Raw genomic sequence first — 22814 nt, 5'->3', positions numbered from 1 at the left:
TCACTGCTTTTGACCTGTTTTGACCGTAAATAGTTTCTGAACGAACCCGAGGGACCAGTGACTTTTGGAACACACTCTTTGATTATATACTTAGCTTAGCTTATCCCCTTCTATTTCTTAATCGCCAACAAAAAATTCCTTTGTGTAAATAAATACATGTGACAATTGTTGTGTGTAAATTATTATTTAACAATATTAAGTAATTATCAATAAAAAAAAAATACAAAAACAAAACTTAACCAATAATACTAAATACAGTTTATTTTGTTGACATTACTATTCGCTTGCTCTCTAGATAACTTAAAACATAATAATAGCACCTAATGTATAAAATAGGTAATTAAACAATAAATAGTAATACTTAGATAACTAAATGAACATATAAAAATAAATTTAACTGGAAAAAAAAATTTAACATTCCATCGTTTAGATTTTAAGAAAGAGTTAAAAAAATAAAATAGTTAAGTGGTGTGTGTATGTGTGTGTGTATTGGATAGTCTTGCGACTTGTATAGTCGTTGTCATTTGAAAACGGAAGCCATCTTGTAGTTGAGTCTCTCATATTATCAAAGGAACATAACTCTGGTCGAACCGACAAAAAGACAAGGAAAGATAGTAATAATAAAAAAAAGGGATCATTAGTTATACTTAATATTAATATATTGATACAAAATAAAAGGATTATAATTAATCAATAATAATTGGATGATTCTGGACTATGCCTAAATCATTAAGCCATATGTTTACATAGCCATGGCTGCGACGAGAAAGTTGCAAGGTAAGGAAATACAAATTTTTTGAGGCTAAAAATCTTTCAAATGTTTATATATTTAATAAACACTCATTATATTCATTAATATTTATTGAAAAATAGTTTTATAAATAATTATTAAATTTAATAATAACAAGTTTATTTTCCCGCCTTTATTGTATTATTGAACAATTGAATAACAATGTGATGAATATTTATTAAGCTTCGGTTATAAGTCAACTTCAGTTATTCCATATAATTCCCCTCGGCTTTATTCTCACATATATACGCATACAGACAAAATGCATCAATCAATTTATTTTTGATGCTTATAATTTTTTTTTATCATCATAATTATCATAGTTATGATGCTTTTGTTTTAATCCTAATCTTGTTTTTTGTTTTCATTTTTTTATTTATTATCATTATTTATTTTTTGATGTTTTTGTTGTTGTTATTGTTATTGTTGTTAGATATCATATGATATTTTAATTTATTATATTTTCTTTTGTCTTTCATCATCATAGGTGAAATAGACCGGTGCCTTAAAAAAGTAACCGAAGGTGTAGATACATTTGAAGATATTTGGCAAAAAGTTCACAATGCAACAAATAGTAATCAAAAAGAAAAATATGAGGCTGATCTTAAAAAAGAGATCAAAAAATTACAAAGATTACGAGATCAAATTAAAAGTTGGATTGCATCTGGTGAAATCAAAGATAAAAGTACCCTTCTTGATTATCGAAAGCTAATTGAAACAGTAAGTCTAAAATTAATTTAATAAAACAAAAAACAAAAATTTTAAGTTGGATTAATTAATAATACTATATTGTTTATTTAGCAAATGGAACGATTCAAAGTTGTTGAAAGAGAAACTAAAACAAAAGCATATTCAAAAGAAGGTCTTGGTGCAGCACAAAAGCTTGATCCAGCTCAAAAAGAACGTGAAGAAGTTAGTAATTGGTTAGCAAATTCAATTGACGAATTAAATTTACAACTTGATAAATTTGAATCTGAAATTGAATCATTACTTGCTGGTAAGAAAAAACGTCTTGATAAAGATAAACAAGACAGAATGGATGAATTAAAAGGTAAATTGGAAAAACATCGTTATCATATACGTAAATTAGAAACATTACTACGTATGTTGGATAATATGTCTGTTGAAGTTAATACAATTAAAAGAATAAAAGATGATGTTGAATATTATATTGAATCTTCACAAGATCCTGATTTTGAAGAAAATGAATATATTTATGATGATATTATTGGATTAGATGAAGTTGAAATAACTGGTGTTGGTATACCATCATCAGCAACAACTGATAGTAATAACAGTAATGAAACTGGTGGTACACCAACATCAACTAATTCATGTACATCACCAATACCATCACCACCACTTTGTTCAACACTGCACAATTTATCAAGTGATAGTTCGACTGATACAGATAAAAAAACTAAGGTTAATATATTTTTAACATTAATGCAAATAATAATAATAATAATAATAGCATTTAAATTTAACTGTCAATCGTGGTAATTGTTTTTTTTAAATATAATTATAGCCAGTAAAACCAACAGCAGTTAGGCCACTATTGAACATGTCCCAGCCGCCTATTCCACCAGTTGGTAATACAACAACAGTTAAAACAAATATTTTAACAAGCAGTACACCAAGTAAAACCATTCCCATGACATCAAGCCAAAATTCACCAATATCAAATACGTCTGCAACAACAAATCATGTATCAACAATTAATGCTGGTAATTTTGCAACAGTTGCTGCATCGCAAAATAATTTACAAGCTCAACACACTAATACCACAAAAGTATCATGTAAGATCACTAATTTGACCTTTCATTAACTAACAAAAGAAAAAATAATAAGCATGATCATCGTATCTTTTATGTCATCAAACCATTCCTCTCATTAAAAAAAAATAATATCGAGTTGTAAAAATCATTGATTCAATATTACGCAGTTAATATATATATATATATACATATATTTATTTTTTATTTTGTTTATTTAGCTAATAGTGGTGAAAATGGCTTATCAATATTGCCAACACCAAATGTACCACCATCACTTGTACAACAATCCCAGCAACAATTGGCATCGGCAACACTACTGCAACAACAACAACAACAACAACAACAACAGCAGCAACAGCAACAATTACAGATACAACAACAACTACAGTTACAAATACTGCAACAACAGCAGCAGCAGCAACAGGTACAACAACAACAGCAACAGGTACAACAACAACAGCAACAGGTACAACAACAACCTCAATCAACCCCACAAGTACAGCAACAAACTGCTTCGATACCTCAAGTTGTACAGCAAAATGTGGCGCAAACAATTCCTCAACAACACCAGCTTCTTCCACAAACGGCACCACAACCGCAAATGCAAATTCAACAACAGCAACAAATTGTTACCCCTCTTCCTCAGCAACTACAACAACAACAGCAACTACAACAACAACAGCAACAACAAATACAAATACAAATGAATAATTCAATAACAAATACAACATCAATGCCACCAGGTATAATGCATAATCAAAATCATAATTCCAGCAATAATGATATTGATATAATAGCAACAACATTACCACGTTCATCATCACCACAATCAACAATATCAAGTCGTTCATCACCAATACCAACAAATTCATCATCACCACTCCCAACAAATTCAAATGGTATTATACAAAAATTACAAACAAATGTGGATCATGGACCATCCCCACTTAAATCAATAGCACAACAAGTTATTGTTAGAGCTGGATTAGATATACCAAATGTTGAACAAAATAGAAATATATTTGATAATAATAAAATTAATAATTCAACATCTGAAGCACATATACCACCATTACTTGGTGTTGCTCCACTTGGTCCAGTACCATTACAAAAAGAACATCAGTTACAATTTCAAATGATGGAATTAGCATACTACCATATGCCACATCCATCTGATTCTGAAAGACTTAGATCATATTTACCAAGAAATTTGTGTCCAACACCACCATACTATCAACAGGTAATATATAATTATTATTAATCTATTTATACCGCTCAAATATGTATCAAAATGACAACTACCTGTTTAACAATTCACATCAAATTTTGACTAGAGTCTATTCAAAATTGAACAATAAAATTCCAAATAAATCAGCATAATATTGATGGAGCGATAAAGATATCGACTAGCTTTTTTGTTTTTTTTTTTTTTTTTTTTTGACAATTTAATAAATAATACAAATTTATGATTTGAAGGTTCAACTGCCTCACTCGGATACTGTCGAATTTTTTCAACGACTGTCAACCGAAACATTATTTTTCATATTTTATTATATGGAAGGTTCGAAAGGACAATATTTGGCAGCAAAAGCATTGAAAAAACAAAGTTGGAGGTTTCATACAAAGTATATGATGTGGTTCCAACGACATGAAGAGCCAAAAATTATCAATGAAGAATATGAACAGGTTTGTCATTATTTATTCTATGAAAAGTAAAATATCTTGGCAATTGGTTAATAATAATTCTTTTTTTGTTCAAAAACAGGGAACTTACATCTACTTTGACTATGAAAAATGGGGTCAAAGAAAAAAAGAAGGATTCACTTTCGAGTACAAGTACTTAGAAGATAGAGATCTCAACTAAAATAATTAAGTTGAAGCATTTTTGTTTTTTTTTCCACAATTTCTCAGAGTTACGGTGGATCAGTTAAAACATTTAATTTTTAAAAACAAAAAAAGAAAACAGCACTTATTTCTGTATCGGTATTAAAACCAAGCAAAATACGAGCAAAAAAATATCTAAACTCGAGTAAAAAAATTTCTAAACTCGAGTAAAAACAAAAAAAGAATACAAGTTTAAAAAAATTGTTATCTTTTATGATCACATATTTTTCATGAAGTATAATTTTATTTATTAAAAAAAAAATCAAGTTAATAATTTTTTTTGTTTTTTTTTTTTTTTCATATCAATAGTTTCCAGATGACAACTTCTGCTTAATTTAAGTTAAAAATAAAAAAAAGAAAATCTATTACAATTTATTCAATAATTGAAAGAACATTCAATTCTATTTCAAAAAAAAAAAAAAAAAAAAAAACAATAATCAGGTCTAAAAATGACTTAATTAATAACAAATTTATTATTAACAAATGTGATTATTATTAATTTAAAAAAAAAAAAATAATAATTCCACCGATAGACAGTTTTATCAAGGTTTGTTAGTAGCATAAGGTGTGTGATAAGCAAAAACCGTCAAAAAAAAAACGATAAAGTTATACTCGCTGGCGACTGACTGTAAAACCAGTACAAAATACAAGAAAAAGAAATTAAGGTACAGCAGATATGTATGTCCAGGCGTGTTTTACTTGGCTCTGGACATCGAGAAACTTAAAAACAAAACCGAAAAGTTAATGAAAAAAGAAAAAAAAAAAAGGAACGAAAAAACTCATGCTATATGGTATGTCTTTATGATATAGATAATTTTTGTATAAAGTTTAATTAAATCCTTGAATTGAATTAACTGTACAGAATGTGTAGAAATAGTTAATAATATTATTATGGAATATACACATTTTAATTCATTTAATTAAGTATCAGGTTAAACACAAAAAAAAAAAAAGTAACAAACAGTGATGATAACCAGATGAAAAAAAAAAATACTATTTTTTGTGATATAAAAATATGAAAATACGTGTCATGGTTTTTTCTATATTTTTAAAATAATAATATTAATACTCCTTTTTTTTATTATTATTATAATTACTATTTATTTCATTCAACATAAAAAAAAATTTTTTTTTTTTTCAAATTGCAATTTAAATTAGTTATTAGAATAAAAATAATTATTTTCGTCTAGGTTTACCCTTGCCTTTGTTGCTAAAATGACTTTTGACACGTTTTCTACCACCAAATGATTGTTCAGTATCATCATTATCATCATCATCATCATGTTTTTGTGATCTTTTTCTTTTACCAGATTTTTTACAATCTTCATTATCTTTCATTTCCATTTTGACGATACGTTCTGCTTCACTAACTCTTTCTTGTAAAATCATGACATCATCTTCTTCAGTTTTATATAGAGGAAGTTTTTTACCAATTAATTGTTCAATTCTTTGATATAGTTCAACATCATACTGCGTTACAAATGTTATTGAACGGCCTGATCTACCAGCACGTGCTGTTCTTCCAACTCTATGAATATAGTCCTTACTATGAGTTGGTATATCCAAATTAATGACAATGTCAACATGTGGTATATCCAAACCTCTACTAGCAACATCAGTTGATATAAGTATTGAACGATTTTTAGCTTTAAATTTAGTCAATGCCGCCAGTCTTTTATTTTGATTCATTTGTCCATTTAATGGTACAGCCATGAATCCTAATTTTCTTAAAATCATTGCTGTTCTTATGGTATTAACACATGTTCCACAAAATATCATAAAACTATTACCAGCTAATTCATTTAGTATATGAACAAGATAAACATCTTTATATTTCGATGGAATAAATAAATATGATTGTTGAAGTTTATCAACAGTTTGATATTTTGTTGATATTTGAAGTTTAACTGGATCTTTAAGTGATGCACGTTGAAGTTTTTGTACTTTTTTTGTCATGGTTGCTGAAAATAATAGAGTACGACGTTCACGTGGTATAATACGAAGTATTTTATTAACTTCAACTTCAAAATCCATATTTAATATTCTATCGGCTTCATCCATAACAAGAAATTTTAATGAACGAAGTTCGAAACCTTTTGTATTTTCAAGATGATCAACAAGGCGACCTGGTGTTGCTATTAATAAGCAATAATTTTTGATCATCCATGCTCATTCCTCCAACAATAACTACACATTTTACACCAATACTTGATCCTGAAAAATTATTGTTAGATTATTAAACTTATATATTGTTAAAATTATCATTATAATTATTTTGTATTTACCAAGTGCTTCAAATTGTTCAGATATTTGAAATGCAAGTTCTCGAGTTGGTGTTAAAACAAGAGCAAAAGAACGATGTGCATTTTCTAATAGTGCATTTAGAATTGGCAATGCAAATGCTCCTGTTTTACCAGATCCAGTTTCAGCAATACCAATTATATCTTTACCTGCCAGAGTATGTGGAATTGCTTCAATCTGAATTGGTGATGGTTTTTCCCATTTTAAATCTCTACATGCTTGACAAAGTACTGGTTCAAGTCCCTACAGATTGTTATTAACCTTCTATTAAACTTGACATCAACACGTGTTTTTGTATTTATTTTTATTGTACTTACAAGACTTTCCCAAGTTGCAGTTATATTCTCATTTTTTGTTTCAATTTCAGGAACTGGACTACCAGGATTTTCATCGGAATCACTCATTTTTTTTTTTAAATGTAAAATAAAAAAAATTTCACGTTTTTATTACTGTTGTATACTTTTTATTTATATAAACGCGTGTTTTTTATAAGGCACTTCTCAAAGTTTTATGATCAAAGTCATGGAGTTTAACAAGGAGGGTAATCTGTGACGTCACACTGTGTATTGGCATAGGGAGCTGTTGAAGCTCACGGAATGGAGCAAGTCAGTACATTTTTTTGCCAGTGATGACGCTAGTGGGACGAGTGCCCAAAGTCACATGTTGTTTTTGTTTATATTTTTTTTTTTTTTTGTGTAGCTCAGTTAGAGTATTCCTTCATTATGTAAAAAAATAATACAACTACATAATACATTATTTATTTAACAAGTAAAATTAAAGCAATTTATTTTAATTTACAGTAAATCTAAGAAAAGATAAAGCTAAGGAATTAATGTTGCTTACCATATAATTTCTTTATAATCACATCAATTCTTTAGCTTCATCTTTTTTTTAGCTACTGTTTTCATTTGGTATTTTTTTTATGATAATGAATTACTTTAATGTTAAATAAATAATTTTTTATTAGAAAGATCATTCCAAATAAATTTTATTTCAATTAGGTACATGTGATGCAAATGTTGACATAAAAAATAATGAGATAGTTCAAATGAAGTATTGAAAAAAAAAAAAAAAAACAAAAAATGTTCTATGACATTAATGGATATGAACCAGGAAACCAAGTCTTTTGGAGAAATTAGTTGGTAAAGAAAAAAGACAAAAAAATCACCAGAGGATTTGTATTTGTATGGTGATGGAAAAACCATGTTGATGGATCTCTTTTAGGATTGTTGTAAGCTAATTTATATCACAATTATTTTAATAATAATATAAATAAATAATTAATAAATATCATTGTTTACAGATTGAGAAAAAAGAACGTGTACATTTTTATTTATTTATGCTAGATGTACATAGTAAAATTCATCAAGTTAAAAAAACAATAAAACGGGTTGTTAGTAGTACAAAACTTCAACCATTTGATCCAATACCACCAGTTGATGATATGATTATTGAAAAATCATGGCTTTTATATTTTGATAGATTTCAGATGATGTTGCTGATGCAACGATATTAAAACCATTATTACTGAATTATTTGAACGTGTAATGATTGCAATCATTAGCATGTTGTTACAACAAGTAATAATACAGCTCCTGATGATTTACACGAAAGTCGATTACAAAGAGAAAATTTTATTCCATTTATACAAGTTAAAAATTATTGTTTAGTTGTATCACTTGATTCAGGAATTAATTAAAAGATTAAAATTGGACAAGGTAAAAAATTCGCTGTTATATTATCAAAAATACAAGACCCAAATGATTTGTTGGAAAATGGAAAATGCTACTATTAATCAAAAGTTATGAATTGATGACCAAAGAAATTATGTGGTAAGCATCATTAATTTCTTAGCTCCATTTTTTCCTTGGCCGCTGCTTGCCCTTGGTACTTTTTTTTATTAATTATATTGCTATAATTTCATTTGTTTACTAAATAATAAATAATAAAGACAAGCAGGGTGGCGAAAATGAGTTATAAAATTAATGCTGCTTATCCACAATTTTTTGGCTGCATTAATTCCTTTGCTCGATTTTTTCTTGGGCCACTGTTTGTCCTTTTTGAATTTACCATTTATCTAACAAATAAAATTAAATTAAAAACATTATAATAAATTAAAATACCAAGAAAGCAGTGGCCAAAGAACAATGTAGCTATAAGAAATTGATGTGGCTTATACCACATAATTCCTTTTGCTGCAATAATTTCTTAGCTTCATCTTTTCTTTAGCCTCCTGCTTGTGCTTGGTATTTTTTTTTATTAAAATACCAGCAATATCAGTTACCTATGATTATCAAATATTAAATTTAATGTTTTTAATTCATCATGATTTTTTATAAATTTAATTTTGTCTTGTCTGAAATCTATTAAAACATAAAAGCCATGATTTTTCAATAATCATATCAGCAACTGGTGGTAATGGATCAAATAGTTGAAGTTTTGTACTACTATTAACACGTTTTATTGTTTTTTTAACTTGATGAATTTTACTATGTACATCTAGCATAAATAAAAAAAAAGTACATGTTCTTTTTTCTCAATCTGTAAACAATGATATTTATTAATTATTTATTTATATTATTATTAAAATAATTATGATATAAATTATCTCACAACAATCCTAAAAGAGATCCATCAACATGGTTTTTCCATCACCAACAGCACGATACAAATACAAACCCTTTGGTGTTTTTTTTGACTTTTTTTCTTTATTCATTTATTTATTTATTTAGCATATAACTAATTTATCTAAAAAACTTGGTTTTCCTGGTTTTTATGCATTAATGTCATCATAAACATTTTGTAAATTTTGTACAACACACCTTTGATATTCATCCTCAATAAGTTGTCTATTTTTTATATTTTTTTTCAATACTTCATTGGACTATATTATTATTTTTTTATGTCAACATTTGCATCACATGTACCTAATTGAAATAAAAATTTATTTGGAATGATCTTTTTTAATAAAAAATTATTTATTTAACATTAAAGTAATTCATTATCATAAAAATAATTAAATGAAAAACAGTAGCTAAAAAAAAGATGAAGCTAAAGAATTGATGTGATTATAAAGAAATTATATGGTAAGCAACATTAATTCCTTAGCTTTATCTTTTTCTTAGACACTGTAAATTAAAATAAATTGCTTTAATTTTACTTGTTAAATAAATAATGTATTATGTAGTTGTATTATTTTTTTACATAATGAAGGAATACTCTAACTAAGCTACACAAAAAAAAAAAAAAATATAAACAAAAACAACATGTGACTTTGGGCACTCGTCCCACTAGCGTCATCACTGGCAGAAAAACGTACTGACTTGCTCCATTCTGTGAGCTTCAGTGAAATTCGAGAGATTACCCTCCTTATACACCTCCATGATCAAAGTTTTAAGATAGGAAAATGGAAGCTGGGAAGTGAAACCAGCTGAAACCAGCCAGTCGGCCACAGAGCAGTGATACCAGACTCCATCACGAGAGCGCGCATGCAGTGTTGGGTAAGTATGAATTGGGTTCACACATTAGGTGTGTTCCAGTGTTGGGTAGGTAAGATACCTTACTGTAAGATACTGTATCTTACATCATTGGTTTCATACATCGAGGTATCTTACATTGCGTTCCCAGCGCCTTCTACGATAAAAGTGGAACCTTCGTGCTACAATTTTTTTTTATTCGATAAATACATGCATTCATTGAAAATAAATAAAAATTTAAAAACAAGTAGTAGCTAAGGAAAAGATGTAGCTGAGGAATTAATGTTGCTTAAAAAAAGAATTTTGGCAACTGTAGCTCCATCTTTTCCTTAGCTACTACTATTTTTCCTTGGGATTTTATTTATTTAAAAAAATTGTTTATTTAAAATTAAAGCAACATTAATTCCTTAAAAACATAATTTTTGGCACATTAATTTCTTAGCTACATCTTTTTCTTAGCTACTGCTTTTCCTTGGACATTGTAATTTATTTAATAAATAAAATCACATGCATTTTATTTTTTAAATAAATAAAAATCCCAAGGAAAAATAGTAGCTAAGGAAAAGTTGGAGCTAAGGAATTACAGTTGCCAAAGAAATTCTTTTATAAGCAACATTAATTCCTTAGTTGTTATCTTTTTTTCCTTTAGCTACTGCTTTCTTGACATTTATCTTTTAAAAATAAAATGACATGTATATTATTTATTTAATAAATAGAAAATGTCCGAGGAAAAGCAGTAGCTAAGGAAAGGATGGAGCTAAGAAATTAATGTTGCCAAAAAATCATGTTTCAAGCAACATTAATTCCTTAAAACTGGTTTTCCTTGATATTATATATATTTATATAACAAATAAATTACATGTACCAATATATATCGAGCAATAAGAACTAATTGTCGAGTCGACAGTCAATAAGAATGTTCAAAATGGCGTCAGAGGTATCTTACAGTTTTTTACAGTATCTTACAGTATCTTACTGTAAGTGTATGAAACCTCAAAATCGACCATTTCTATTTCAATATTGTGTTCATTCATTTCACACTGAGCGTACGCACGAGCGTTATGCAAGGAAGCGCTAGAGTCGTGCGGTCATTTAATGAATCTTTAGCAAGTAAAATTTACCGACGCATTCGTTATTTTCAGTCATTGTGTTTATTTTGTTAATTTAATAATTTTTTCTAAGACGCAAGAACAAATTACCAATTATTGATGAATAAAGAGAACGAAAGAGCTAGAAAAAACAAATAACAATAAATAAATAGTAAATTTTAGTTACTAAAGTTTCTTCAAATGACCGCACGACTCTAGCGCTTTCTTGCATACGCTCCGTGCGTACGCTCGATGTGAATAGTGAACGAACACACCTATTGCATACATGCCACTTGCTTTTGTTATTTATTATAAGGCTGATTTCCACCAAAATTCTAGTAATTTTCTAGTGATGAAAGATCTTGCAAGCATTTCTATAGCGTAGAGACACCGCTTTATGTATTTATTTTTTTTCCTGTTTATTTTCGCGCATGTGTAGTTGGATGCGCACATGGGATGCGCAGTCAGCAAAAAGTGAGTTTGCAACAGCATAGGACATGAGGGCTGAATCAGCCATGTTTTAATTCTTATTTTTTAAGAATTATTTGTTTGACGTCACTGTTCTCTCAAGGTCCCTAGAATGATTCCCAATATACAGGTCATCCGAAGTAAAATCGTCGATATCCCCAATATGGCGGAGCCGCGCAAATTCAAACTGCTACGGCGTCAAGTTATATGAATTGCAGTCATAAAATAAATGTATAAAATTTTTTTTTGCATCTGTAATCATCATTAATGATCAATAAATTAATATGAAATGAAATAATAATAAGAATATTAATGTTTATAAAATATTATTGAATAAAATAACCTGAACGAAGTTTTTTTTTTCTTTTTCTTTTAAATAAAATATAATTATGATAGTATATTAATTTAACTTTGTCTATTTGAATATAGGAGTACTAATATTATCACACAAATTGCATTTATAATCAAATATCAAGTATCTATAATTAACAAATTAAATTCAATTCAACGTCAGACAATGTCAAATATAAACATTGATAAACATGTGTGAATGTGTGTGACTATCCACGCATACATACGTGATACGTACCTATCTTGTGTACATATACGCATGCGCACAACCACTGATCCCCAATATGGCGTCCCAAATTCTAGCTTCAGATGACCTGTCTAAATCCAGTAACTCATCTAGGGACCTTGACCCGTATTCAGAGGATGTTCTCATTAGGGCGTTTTTTTTCTGATGGTGGCGCTTGTGAAGCTTTTCTATGTAAAATCTATATAAAAAGTTCACAAGCGCCGCCATCGGAAAAAAACGCCCTAATGAGAACGTCCTCTGAATACGGGTGCTGCACCCGTATTCAGAGGATGTTCTCATTAGGGCGTTTTTTTCCGATGGTGGCGTTTGTGAAGCTTTTCTATGTAAAATCTATATAAAAAGTTCACAAGCGCCGCCATCGGAAAAAAAAAGCCCTGATGAGAACATCCTCTGAATACGGGTGCGGGTGTGTACGGGTGCAGAGAAAAGACTTCTCTCTGCGGGTGCCGCAGTCCAATTCACAGGGCAAATTTTTTACAATTTAGGGCTTTTCATGGTGATGGCACTTATGTGTTTTTATATAGCCTTCACATACAAGAATTTTCCACAAGCACCGCCAGTGGAGGAAAAAAGCCCTAAATTGTAATGTCCTGTGAATTGAACTGCAGCACCGGTATTCAGAGGATGTTCTCATTAGGGCGTTTTTTTTTCCGATGGTGGCGTTTGTGAAGCTTTTCTATATGAATGATGCTGTAGTTGATGGTTTTCGGTTAAAATTGTCGGTTTATTTTTATGAGCGAAAGCAGAATAAGGCACAAAATTCAATAGGTGTTTATCTATATCATCACTGTAAATAAAACAATATTTATTGGGGCATTAATACAGTGATGATATAGATAAGCATTTCGTATTCTCGTGTTCAGAGGATTCTATTATGTTTTTTTCCGATGGTGTTGTTTTGAAATTTTCTATGTAAAATCTATATAAAAAGTTCACAAGCGCCGCCATCGGAAAAAAAAGCCCTAATGAGAACATCCTCTGAATACGGGTGCAGTATTGAGATTTTGTGCCTTTGTAGTTCTTCAAACAACCGTACGTCGCTAGCGCCATAAGTGAGCCGTAAGTGAGACGGAACTGAGCCGAGACGACCATCGAACACAGCTACGACCATCGAACACAGCTTATATAAAAAAAATTTTGTTTAGCGCCATCAGCGGAAAAAAAAGCCCTAATGAGAACAATTTTGCCCCGTGAATACGGCAGTCCAATTCACAGGGCATTACAATTTAGGGCTTTTTTCCTCCACTGGCGGCGCTCGTGAAGCTTTTGTATGTAAAATCTATATAAAAATGTGGGGTTAAACACAAATAATTTCACCAGAATATAATTTAATACTAGAAAGTTAAATTTATTTTTTATTTTACAAAATAATGTTGCTCGTTATACGAGCGAAGCAAGACTGAATATTTTTATTTTAAATTTTCTTTTTTTTATTTTATTTTATTTTAATTTTCTTTTCTTTTGTGAAAATTAAAATATTGATTTATTTTTATTTGAAATATTTTATTTAGAATTTTATATTTATTATGTTGAGTAAATGTAAACAAAAGATTTTATACAAAGAAAAAGGTAGATAGTAAATTTTGTAATAGAAAAATATGATAGAAAAAATATTCTAGAAAAATAATGAAAAAATAAATTGAGAGAAAAAATTAAATTTTAAATTTTAAATTTTAAATAAATGCTTTATGACACTGTACGTGCCTTGTGCAATTTAAGTGTGTTTTACATACTCAAAAAAATAGATTATTTTATTTGCGCATGCGTCGCTATCATGGACCGCCATATTACTCCCTCCTAAGTCGCTTTGGAGCTTGTGAAAAAGTGACGTTTCGTCTTGTGTATGTGCGTTTGGGTCGATCCATTGATGATTTCCATTCATGTTCAGGTTGTTGTTGTGTTTTATTATCATCAACTATGTCGTGGTCATCTTGGTCAGTATCATTTTTACTAATGTAAGCTGGTTTTAATCTTTGTATAGATATATTTTTATGTATGCCATTCATGTTTATTTTGTAGACCAGGTTAGATTCTCGCTGGATTATTTTGAATGGACCTGTATATGGACTTTCCAGTGGTGCTTTGACGTTATCAGATCTCACAAACACGTGTGTACATGTATCTAGGTCCTTTAAGATGAAAATTTTGCTTTTGTTGTGGTGAGCAGTTGGTGATGGCTTTAGTCCTCTCATGATTTCTCTGTGTTTTTCCAGGAAGAATTGTGGATTAACTGACATACTGTTGTGGATAAAAAATTCACCTGGTAGTCTAAGACCAGTGCCATACACCATTTCAGCAGGTGTAGCTTGTAAGTCCTCTTTGAAGCTCATACGTAGGCCTAGCATTATAGTTGATAATATCTCAATCCAAGGTTTTGGTGAGCACATGAGTGCAGCTTTCAAAGTTCTGTGCCATCTTTCCACTAATCCATTAGATTGAGGATGATATGGTGTTGTTCTGTTCTTTCTAGCACCAATGAATTTGGCTAGTGCTTGGAACAGTGCAGATTCAAATTGAGTACCTTGATCGGACGTGATTGTTATTGGAGTACCAAATTGTGTTATCCAGCTGTCGAAAAGTGCTGTTGTGATGGTGTCAGCTGTTATGTCTTTTAAAGGCACTGCCACAGGCCACCTTGTGAATCTATCAATAATTGTAAGGCAGTATTGATAGTCTTTGACGTTTGGTAATACGATTATATCTATATGTATGTGGCTAAAACGTTCGTCTGGCACCACAATGTGCTCTGGTTGAGGTTTGTTGTGTCTCTGTACTTTAGCTTTTTGACACTGGATACATTCTCTTGCCCATTTTATTGTATCTTTGTTCATTGATGGCCACACAAATTTTTCTTTAATTGTTTTAGCTGTGTTCCTGATGCTAGGATGTGATGTGTTGTGTATCACCTGGAATGCTGTCTTACGTAGTGTTTCTGGTAGATACGGTCTAACAACCTTGTTTGATATGTCACAATACAGCTTGAAGTTTTCGATTGACAGTTCATGAAGTTTTAATGACGTCGAGCCTTGGATTATATCCTGAAGTTCAACGTCTTTTGTTTGTTCTTCGTGTATTGTTTGTGTGTCCAGTTGAGTTGGCATTGATATTGTGTTTATGCGTGACAGAGCATCAGCTACTACATTGTCCTCTCCTTTCACATGGACTATGTCTGTTGTGAATTGAGATATATAATCAAGCTGTCGTATCTGTCGTTCAGATGCTTTTTCTAGTTTTTTGTTGAACATATGGACAAGAGGTTTGTGATCAGTCCTGATGGTGAACTGACGACATTCGAGTAAGTGTTTGAAGTGTTTTATGCTAGAAAATATTGCTAAAAGCTCTCTATCATACGTGCTATACCTCTTTTCAGCCTCACTCAATTTTCTTGAAAAAAATCCAATTGGAACCCAGTTATTATTGTCATCTCGCTGTTCGAGTGAAGAACCAATAGCTGTGGTGGATGCATCAGTATTTAATATGACTGGTGATGATGCTGATGGAAAAGCTAATTGAGTGATGTTAGCTAGACATGTTTTACAGTCCTCAAAAGCTTGCTCTGATACATCATTCCACATTATTTTCCTCTTGTCGTTTTTCTTGGCGTCCTTCAAGTAGTTGTTGAGTGGTAATAGCATACTTGCTGCTTGTGGTATGCATCGTCTGTAGTAGTTTAACATACCCAGGAATCTCCTGAGCTCCATGATGTTCTCTGGCTTTTGATAATCAATTATTTTTTTAATGTTGTCTGTCATTGGTGTGAATCCATTTTGGTTGATGGTGTATCCCAAGAAATTTAATTGTTTTTTACCAAATTGACATTTATTTATGTTGATTGTGAGAGAGTGATGTTTTAATCTTTTAAATACTTCTTCCAGGTGATGTTTGTGTTCTTCTGGAGTCGATGATGCTACTAATATGTCGTCGATATACACAAATACATATTGTAGATCTCTGAAGACCGAGTCAATGTACCTCTGGAACGTCTGGCATGCGTTACGAAGACCAAATGGCATCACAACATACTCGAAGAGTCCCCATGGTGTTATTATTGCTGTTTTCTTACTATCATCTGGATCCATTGGTATCTGGTGATAAGCTTTAGCCAGATCCAGTGATGAAAATATCATTTTTTTATGTAAGTAAGGAAACAGGTCTTGTATCATGGGTGGTGGATACTTGTCTGGTTGCGTAATAGCATTCAATTTTCTGTAATCACCACAGAGTCTCCATTCACCTGTCTTTTTTCGTGTCAAATGAATGGGACTGGCATATGGACTGCTTGATGGTCGTATTATGCCACAGTCAAGAAGTTCTTTTATTTGATTCTTGCCTGCCACTGCTTTTTCTCCTGCCAATTTTCTACAACGTTCACCAACTGGTTGTCCACTTGTTATTATTTTGTGAACGTAACCAGACTTGTTAATGTTTGGTTTTATTGATGGCTTGGTGATATCAATGTATTGTTGAAGGAGATTGGAATATGGTGTTGTAGAATTAACTGTTGAGATGTTGAAGTTGTTCGTGGTGAGTATTTGACCTTTTGTTGTCAATTTTGTTGTTGAATCAATTAATTGTTTGTTTTTCAGGTCTATCAAAAGCCCAAAATGAGTAAGAAAATCAGCTCCAATGATGGCTGATTGTACATCGGCGATTATAAATGACCATAAAAATTCTCGTCTTAAATTAAGGTTGATTTTTAAAGTCTTTGATCCATATGTATGAATGATGGAACAGTTTGCAGCATATAAATTTAAATCAGATTTTACCTTGTTCTTGAAGTTGCAAGCAGGTATAATGGACACAATGGATCCAGAGTCAATTAAGAATTTTTGTTGTAATGTGTTGTCAAAGACGTGTAGACGTAATTCTTGGTATGTATCTAATTTAAATGCAGCTTTGTTACTGTCACCAACTGTTCCAATTGGTGGCAGGTTGTTTAGTTTCCCTGTCCTTGTGATACAAATGTACAAGGTGGAGTACAACGTCTTGCTTTGTCACCAAATTGATTATGATAAAAGCAGAGAGAGCTGTCTCCTTGTGAGTATCTTCTTGGTCTTGATCTAGATCTTGATCTTGGTCTAGACTGATAGTTATTTCTTTGTACTTTTAACTCTTTAATTTCTTTCATACAATCAAGTAACATTTGTTGCAGGTCTTCTATTTTTTTTTCCATACGAAGCTGTGTATGTGATGGTGTGGTGTCTTTCTGATTACATGCTGATGTAGCCATGACGAATGAGTTTCTGGTGGCTTCCATCACCCTATCAGCTACTTCAGCCATAGCATTTAGTGTCAAGTTTGATGATGCTACCAACAAGGGTTTAACTTGATTTGGCATCCTGTCTAGCCAAAGTTGGTGGAGCATGTCCTCTGTCATTGAGTCACCAGCTAACTCTTTCATTTCTCTGAGAAGCTGTGTTGGTTTCTTGTCTGCTAAATCCATCTCTCTCAAAAGTTTATGTATTTGCTTTTCGCGAGAGATTGAAGTTCTCTGGATAATAGCTTCTTTTATACGTCTGTATTTATCAATTACTGGTGGATTGTGTAATATATCAGTAACCTGTTGTAATGTTTCAGCGTCAAGTGCACGAATGACTGAGTAATATTTAGTCTCGTCATTTCTAATTTTTAATGCATTAAACTCAGCTTCGACGAGTATAAACCACAACTCTGGACGATCTTTTAAAAAATTTGGTACCTGGGGTTTTGATACTGTGTTTACAAGGCTCTCGTTGAGCATACTGGTGATCATGGCTTTCTGTACATCATTAAATCCAGCCATTGTCTCTTGCTGTTGTTCCATTGGATGTTCTTGGTGCTGATTATGATTATTATTATTATTCTGATTCCCACATGCACCTGATGTTGATGATGATGATGTACCACCTGATCCTGAGAACCCAAAACCCGTGAGAAAGTCATAGTGACCTTCATTTGTCCTATTTTCCATGGTCCTTTTGTTTCGTTTTTTTTTTTTTTGTTTTTAAATTGTTTGTTTGTTTGAATTTAACTTTTGTTCGTATTAAATGTACCCTGGATCACGTCGGGGTCACCAATTTGTGGGGTTAAACACAAATAATTTCACCAGAATATAATTTAATACTAGAAAGTTAAATTTATTTTTTATTTTACAAAATAATGTTGCTCGTTATACGAGCGAAGCAAGACTGAATATTTTTATTTTAAATTTTCTTTTTTTTATTTTATTTTAATTTTCTTTTCTTTTGTGAAAATTAAAATATTGATTTATTTTTATTTGAAATATTTTATTTAGAATTTTATATTTATTATGTTGAGTAAATGTAAACAAAAGATTTTATACAAAGAAAAAGGTAGATAGTAAATTTTGTAATAGAAAAATATGATAGAAAAAATATTCTAGAAAAATAATGAAAAAATAAATTGAGAGAAAAATTAAATTTTAAATTTTAAATTTTAAATAAATGCTTTATGACACTGTACGTGCCTTGTGCAATTTAAGTGTGTTTTACATACTCAAAAAAATAGATTATTTTATTTGCGCATGCGTCGCTATCATGGACCGCCATAAAAAAAATTTTACAAGCGCCATTAGCGGCAAAAAATAGCCCTAAATTGTAAAAAATTTGCCCTGTGAATTGGACTGCGGGTGCAGGTGCCGGAGTTTTTATACATTTAGCAAGTTATAGTTCTTCTGATTTTTTGTCTTCATGGGTTCGATAACACTATGACAGAAAATGGCTGCCTCCATTGTTGACGTGTATAATAAATTAGTCAATCATAAATAAATAAATTATTGGTTAATATTTTCTTTTGGAACAAATAATTAGATGATTAACAGTAAGATAATGGGACAAATACGTTCATGTGGTTGTAAAGGTATTCGAGCATGTTTTATTTATGAAAAGAATATAAAATTTGCAAACAAAATTTTACGAAAAAATTCAAGGTAAATTTTTATTTATTGTTTACAAATTATTAATTTCCATATTCATTTTAATATATGTTGAGATGAACATGTATTTAATCAAAATAATGTCATATTTAATTTTATTAGCAATTGCTTTGCTACGTTTATTGTCCAGAATGTGATAAAGTACGCCTGGTTGGGATATTGATCTTCTTAACAATCATCCAAATCATACTGAACACCAATATTTTATCCCGGTGTATTTATTAAGGTACATTAATTAAAATTAATATTATAATCAAACAAATAACTAATAATAATAAAATTAACTATTTAAATTTATTGTCTTAGCTAGATTTTTAAGTCACTGAATCAAAAATTTGATAAATAATCTTGATGAATTATCTTGGGAAACATCACAAAGTGGTCGTAGAAACAAAATTATGGACCAAAATGTAATTTTAAAAGCGTAAATTACGTTTGGGTAATTTTAATGGATTTTATAACAACAAAATTTGTTCAACACAAATTAAATAATGAATCATTGTTAAAAAATTTTTGTACAATTGAACAATGTAGTTTGGAGTATACTTTTGCTAAAGAAAGAGGCTCATAATTGATCCACATATTGATGATTGTTGGATATGTAGGAGAAAGAATAGTAACAGTCAATGTTATTGGTGATTCAGTATTGACTATGACAAAATTTAGTGGTCCAAATACCAAGTATAATCTTCCTGATCTTGATACTTATCCTCCAGTTGTTGAACGACAACAGCCGAATGCTGATGTAATTGTTGGCGATGTCGTCATCAGATTACCAATGCCTGCAAGATCTTTGATGATTTTATATGGTCCTTCAAGGTATTTTAATAAATAAAAGAATCAAAAATATAATTTTTTTTTATTAGTTGAAATTTGTCTAATAATTTTTATTTGTTTTTTTTTTTTTTTTCTTTTGTAGATATGAATGGGAACATTCAGTGTTAAGAGAAGATATCGATCTTCGACGAGTTTGCATAGCTTACAGAGAATTTACACCTCCTTATCTTTCATCAGGTAAAAATTCTCACGAAACAATTGAAATTCTTGAAAAATCAAAGAATTTTTGGTAACTTGTTTAATATGAATTATATACATATATGTCTATAATGTATATATATTCAAATCAACGTGAATTTTTATTTTTACAATGGACTGTTTTTTTTTTTTTTGATACATTGAATTTTCTTAATATTCCTTTAATAATTTATTTTTAAATTTTAAAATGATAACTATTTTAATCCAATCATTGAATATACACATGTAATAATTTAATTTAATTTATATTTTTTGTATTAAACATTTTTAAATCGAATCAAAATGTATATATGAATTATAACCATTGCTCAATGGATGATAAATGGAGCTATTACGTATTTGCCATGTTTCCATTTCTATAGCTACTTTTTTTTCTGTTACTGTTTTTCTAAATGTCAATGACAATACAAGATCAATTATCTGAAATTAATTATTGAAAAATTGGTTTTATTGCTTTGATTTAAAATAAATATTTTAATATTTTACCTGAATTGACACAATAATTATTGCTGATGTTATTATTTTTATTGCGTTTTCATGTATAAATGTTTTTAATGGACCACTACAACCTTTTTGATAATAACCAGAGCATGTAATTGTATTATTTTCATTGTTTTTTGTTGAAAAACAGCATGAATGTGGTGCTGAAATATCATTAATCACATGATTACGATATTTGACCCAGTCTGATGGGCCAGTAGATCCGCAGCATTGAAGCTAGAACAAAAAAATGTATCATTAAATTTATTATTAGTTTATTTGTCGATTAATAGTTAATTTTCTTATTTGATTACCGATGTTTGCATTGCATCAAGGGTCAATCGAGCTTCTTGATTTTCTTCATATTGTGACATAATTTCTCCAATGTCTATCATATTATCTTTATTTGTCCAAATCCATATTGAAGCTGATAATTCCATTATTACAAGAATCACCAAACAACACAAGAACTAATAAAATAAAAAATACATATGATTTTTATATTACTTTTTTAATAATTTTTAATTTTAATATCTTTTAATTACCAAAAAAATCAGTGAAGAGCTTTCTTTAAGTGCACCAAAAAATCCGATAAATGATGTGACAAGTATTAATAATCCAAAGATTGATAATATAGTTGTTGGTGTGAAATGATGAGGGTAAAGTAGGTGATTAATATTGGCATATGCAATAAAAAAACTTGCGCCAATAGATAATAATATTGTTCCACTCAGCTAAAAAATAGGAATAAAAAAAAAGATAATTACACAGGTGATGATACAGGTAATAAATAAATTGACAAAAAAATTAAAAAAATTATGTGTTTTTTCTTCTTTTGGAAAATAATTGAAAAATTCATTTGATATTAAAATTGTCGCGAAAAATTTTCAACTAAAACATCGTTATAAATTATTATTTTGAAGCTTTTTTTTTTTTATTCTTTGAGAATTATTTATGTCTTGTGATGGAATTATGATTAAATAAAAATAATTTCAAGTTTAAATTAAAATAATATCATTTTAAATTAAATACACAATATAATGAAATAATTAAACTTGAAATTTTTTTTTTAGTTGTATAACAATTTTTTTTTAATCGTATAAAAATTTGTTTTAATTATATTTAATTCTTTACAAACCACAAAAAGTCCATTCATCACACAAAGAAACCACTTCAACCTCGTGCTTTGATTTTCGTCGTTCATTTTTAAATTAATCCAAAAAGGGATAGAAAAAATAAATCACTTTTTATGAAAAATAATAATAGTAATTAATAGACACAAATTAAAATCAAAGCCACGTTTAAAAAAAAAAAAAATTTAGAATAAATAAAATACAAAAATAAATTTTTTTTTTCTCAGAAACTTGTCGAGGTGGCTACAAATGACCAACTAATTCGATGTTTTCTAAATGACTACTTCTTTTTATCTATTATTCATTAACTATTTGTGTTTTCATTTGTGTTTTTTATCGAAACAAAATTTTTTTTTATGTATTTTGTTACTTATGAATCATAGATATTAAATGTAAAATTTTCCAATATTTTTAAACATTTTTTAAAACAATTTTTATCTTTTTCTGTTAAATGTAGTGGATTAAACTTAAAAAAAAAGTTGGAATTTTTTTATCCTTCTAATCTATCAGGGTAAACTAATTTTGATAATTCTGATTTTTGTCTGTTTAACTTGTTTTCTTCATCTTTTGTTCTCAATTTTGATATGAATACGATTCCAGCCAGCTAATTAAATAAAAATAAATATTAATTTAAATATTTTATTTGAAATAGTTAACATTTACTTGTATAAGTTTTATATATTTTACCTGTATTAAAATAACGGACATTGTTCCAAATATTAATAAAATTGTTTTCATTTTTATGATTTTTTTCATTTGATTGAGACAACCATAATCATAATATTCAGCACAAACAAATTTATTTTTTTCATCATTATTACTTGTAAATCTAACTTGACAACAAGAATT

General features: G+C 29.5%; 3 protein-coding genes and 1 pseudogene across 4 annotated transcripts; 2 read left to right on the top strand and 2 right to left on the bottom strand.

Annotated features, from left to right (window-relative positions):
- The first annotated feature begins 54 nt into the window (after positions 1 to 54).
- Positions 55 to 5007, top strand: LOC122849092 (CCR4-NOT transcription complex subunit 3-like). Of its 2 annotated transcripts, none has more exons than XM_044147673.1 (7): positions 55 to 777; positions 1278 to 1510; positions 1592 to 2215; positions 2319 to 2589; positions 2787 to 3808; positions 4045 to 4254; positions 4334 to 5007. In XM_044147673.1, the coding sequence occupies exons 1-7, from the start codon at positions 753 to 755 to the stop codon at positions 4430 to 4432; spliced, it is 2484 nt and encodes an 827-aa protein (XP_044003608.1). In that variant the 5' UTR covers positions 55 to 752; the 3' UTR covers positions 4433 to 5007. The 2 variants fall into 2 exon arrangements, with proteins under 2 accessions (XP_044003608.1, XP_044003610.1); XM_044147675.1 differs by having other exon boundaries at positions 56 to 777; positions 2319 to 2517.
- A 73-nt stretch (positions 5008 to 5080) lies between these two features.
- On the bottom strand, positions 5081 to 7479 carry LOC122849107 (probable ATP-dependent RNA helicase DDX47). Its single transcript, XM_044147697.1, is given in 4 exon segments — positions 5081 to 6595; positions 6597 to 6666; positions 6738 to 6996; positions 7071 to 7479. Coding segments are annotated over 4 exon segments (1383 nt in total). The 5' UTR covers positions 7158 to 7479; the 3' UTR covers positions 5081 to 5628.
- Positions 7480 to 19210: 11731 nt separating this feature from the next.
- Positions 19211 to 20615, top strand: LOC122849120 (annotated as a pseudogene).
- A 123-nt stretch (positions 20616 to 20738) lies between these two features.
- On the bottom strand, positions 20739 to 21601 carry LOC122849148 (CD63 antigen-like). The gene is made up of 2 exons (XM_044147764.1): positions 21147 to 21601; positions 20739 to 21069 (listed from the first exon to the last, which is right to left on the bottom strand). The coding sequence occupies exons 1-2, from the start codon at positions 21270 to 21272 to the stop codon at positions 20827 to 20829; spliced, it is 369 nt and encodes a 122-aa protein (XP_044003699.1). The 5' UTR covers positions 21273 to 21601; the 3' UTR covers positions 20739 to 20826.
- Between the last annotated feature and the right edge of the window lie 1213 nt (positions 21602 to 22814).

Source organism: Aphidius gifuensis, linkage group LG2, assembly GCF_014905175.1.
Source record: "Aphidius gifuensis isolate YNYX2018 linkage group LG2, ASM1490517v1, whole genome shotgun sequence".
NCBI classification, from domain to species: Eukaryota; Metazoa; Arthropoda; class Insecta; order Hymenoptera; family Braconidae; genus Aphidius; species Aphidius gifuensis.
The sequence above is the reverse complement of the archived record's forward strand: the minus strand, read 5'-3'. Positions and strand labels throughout refer to the sequence as shown.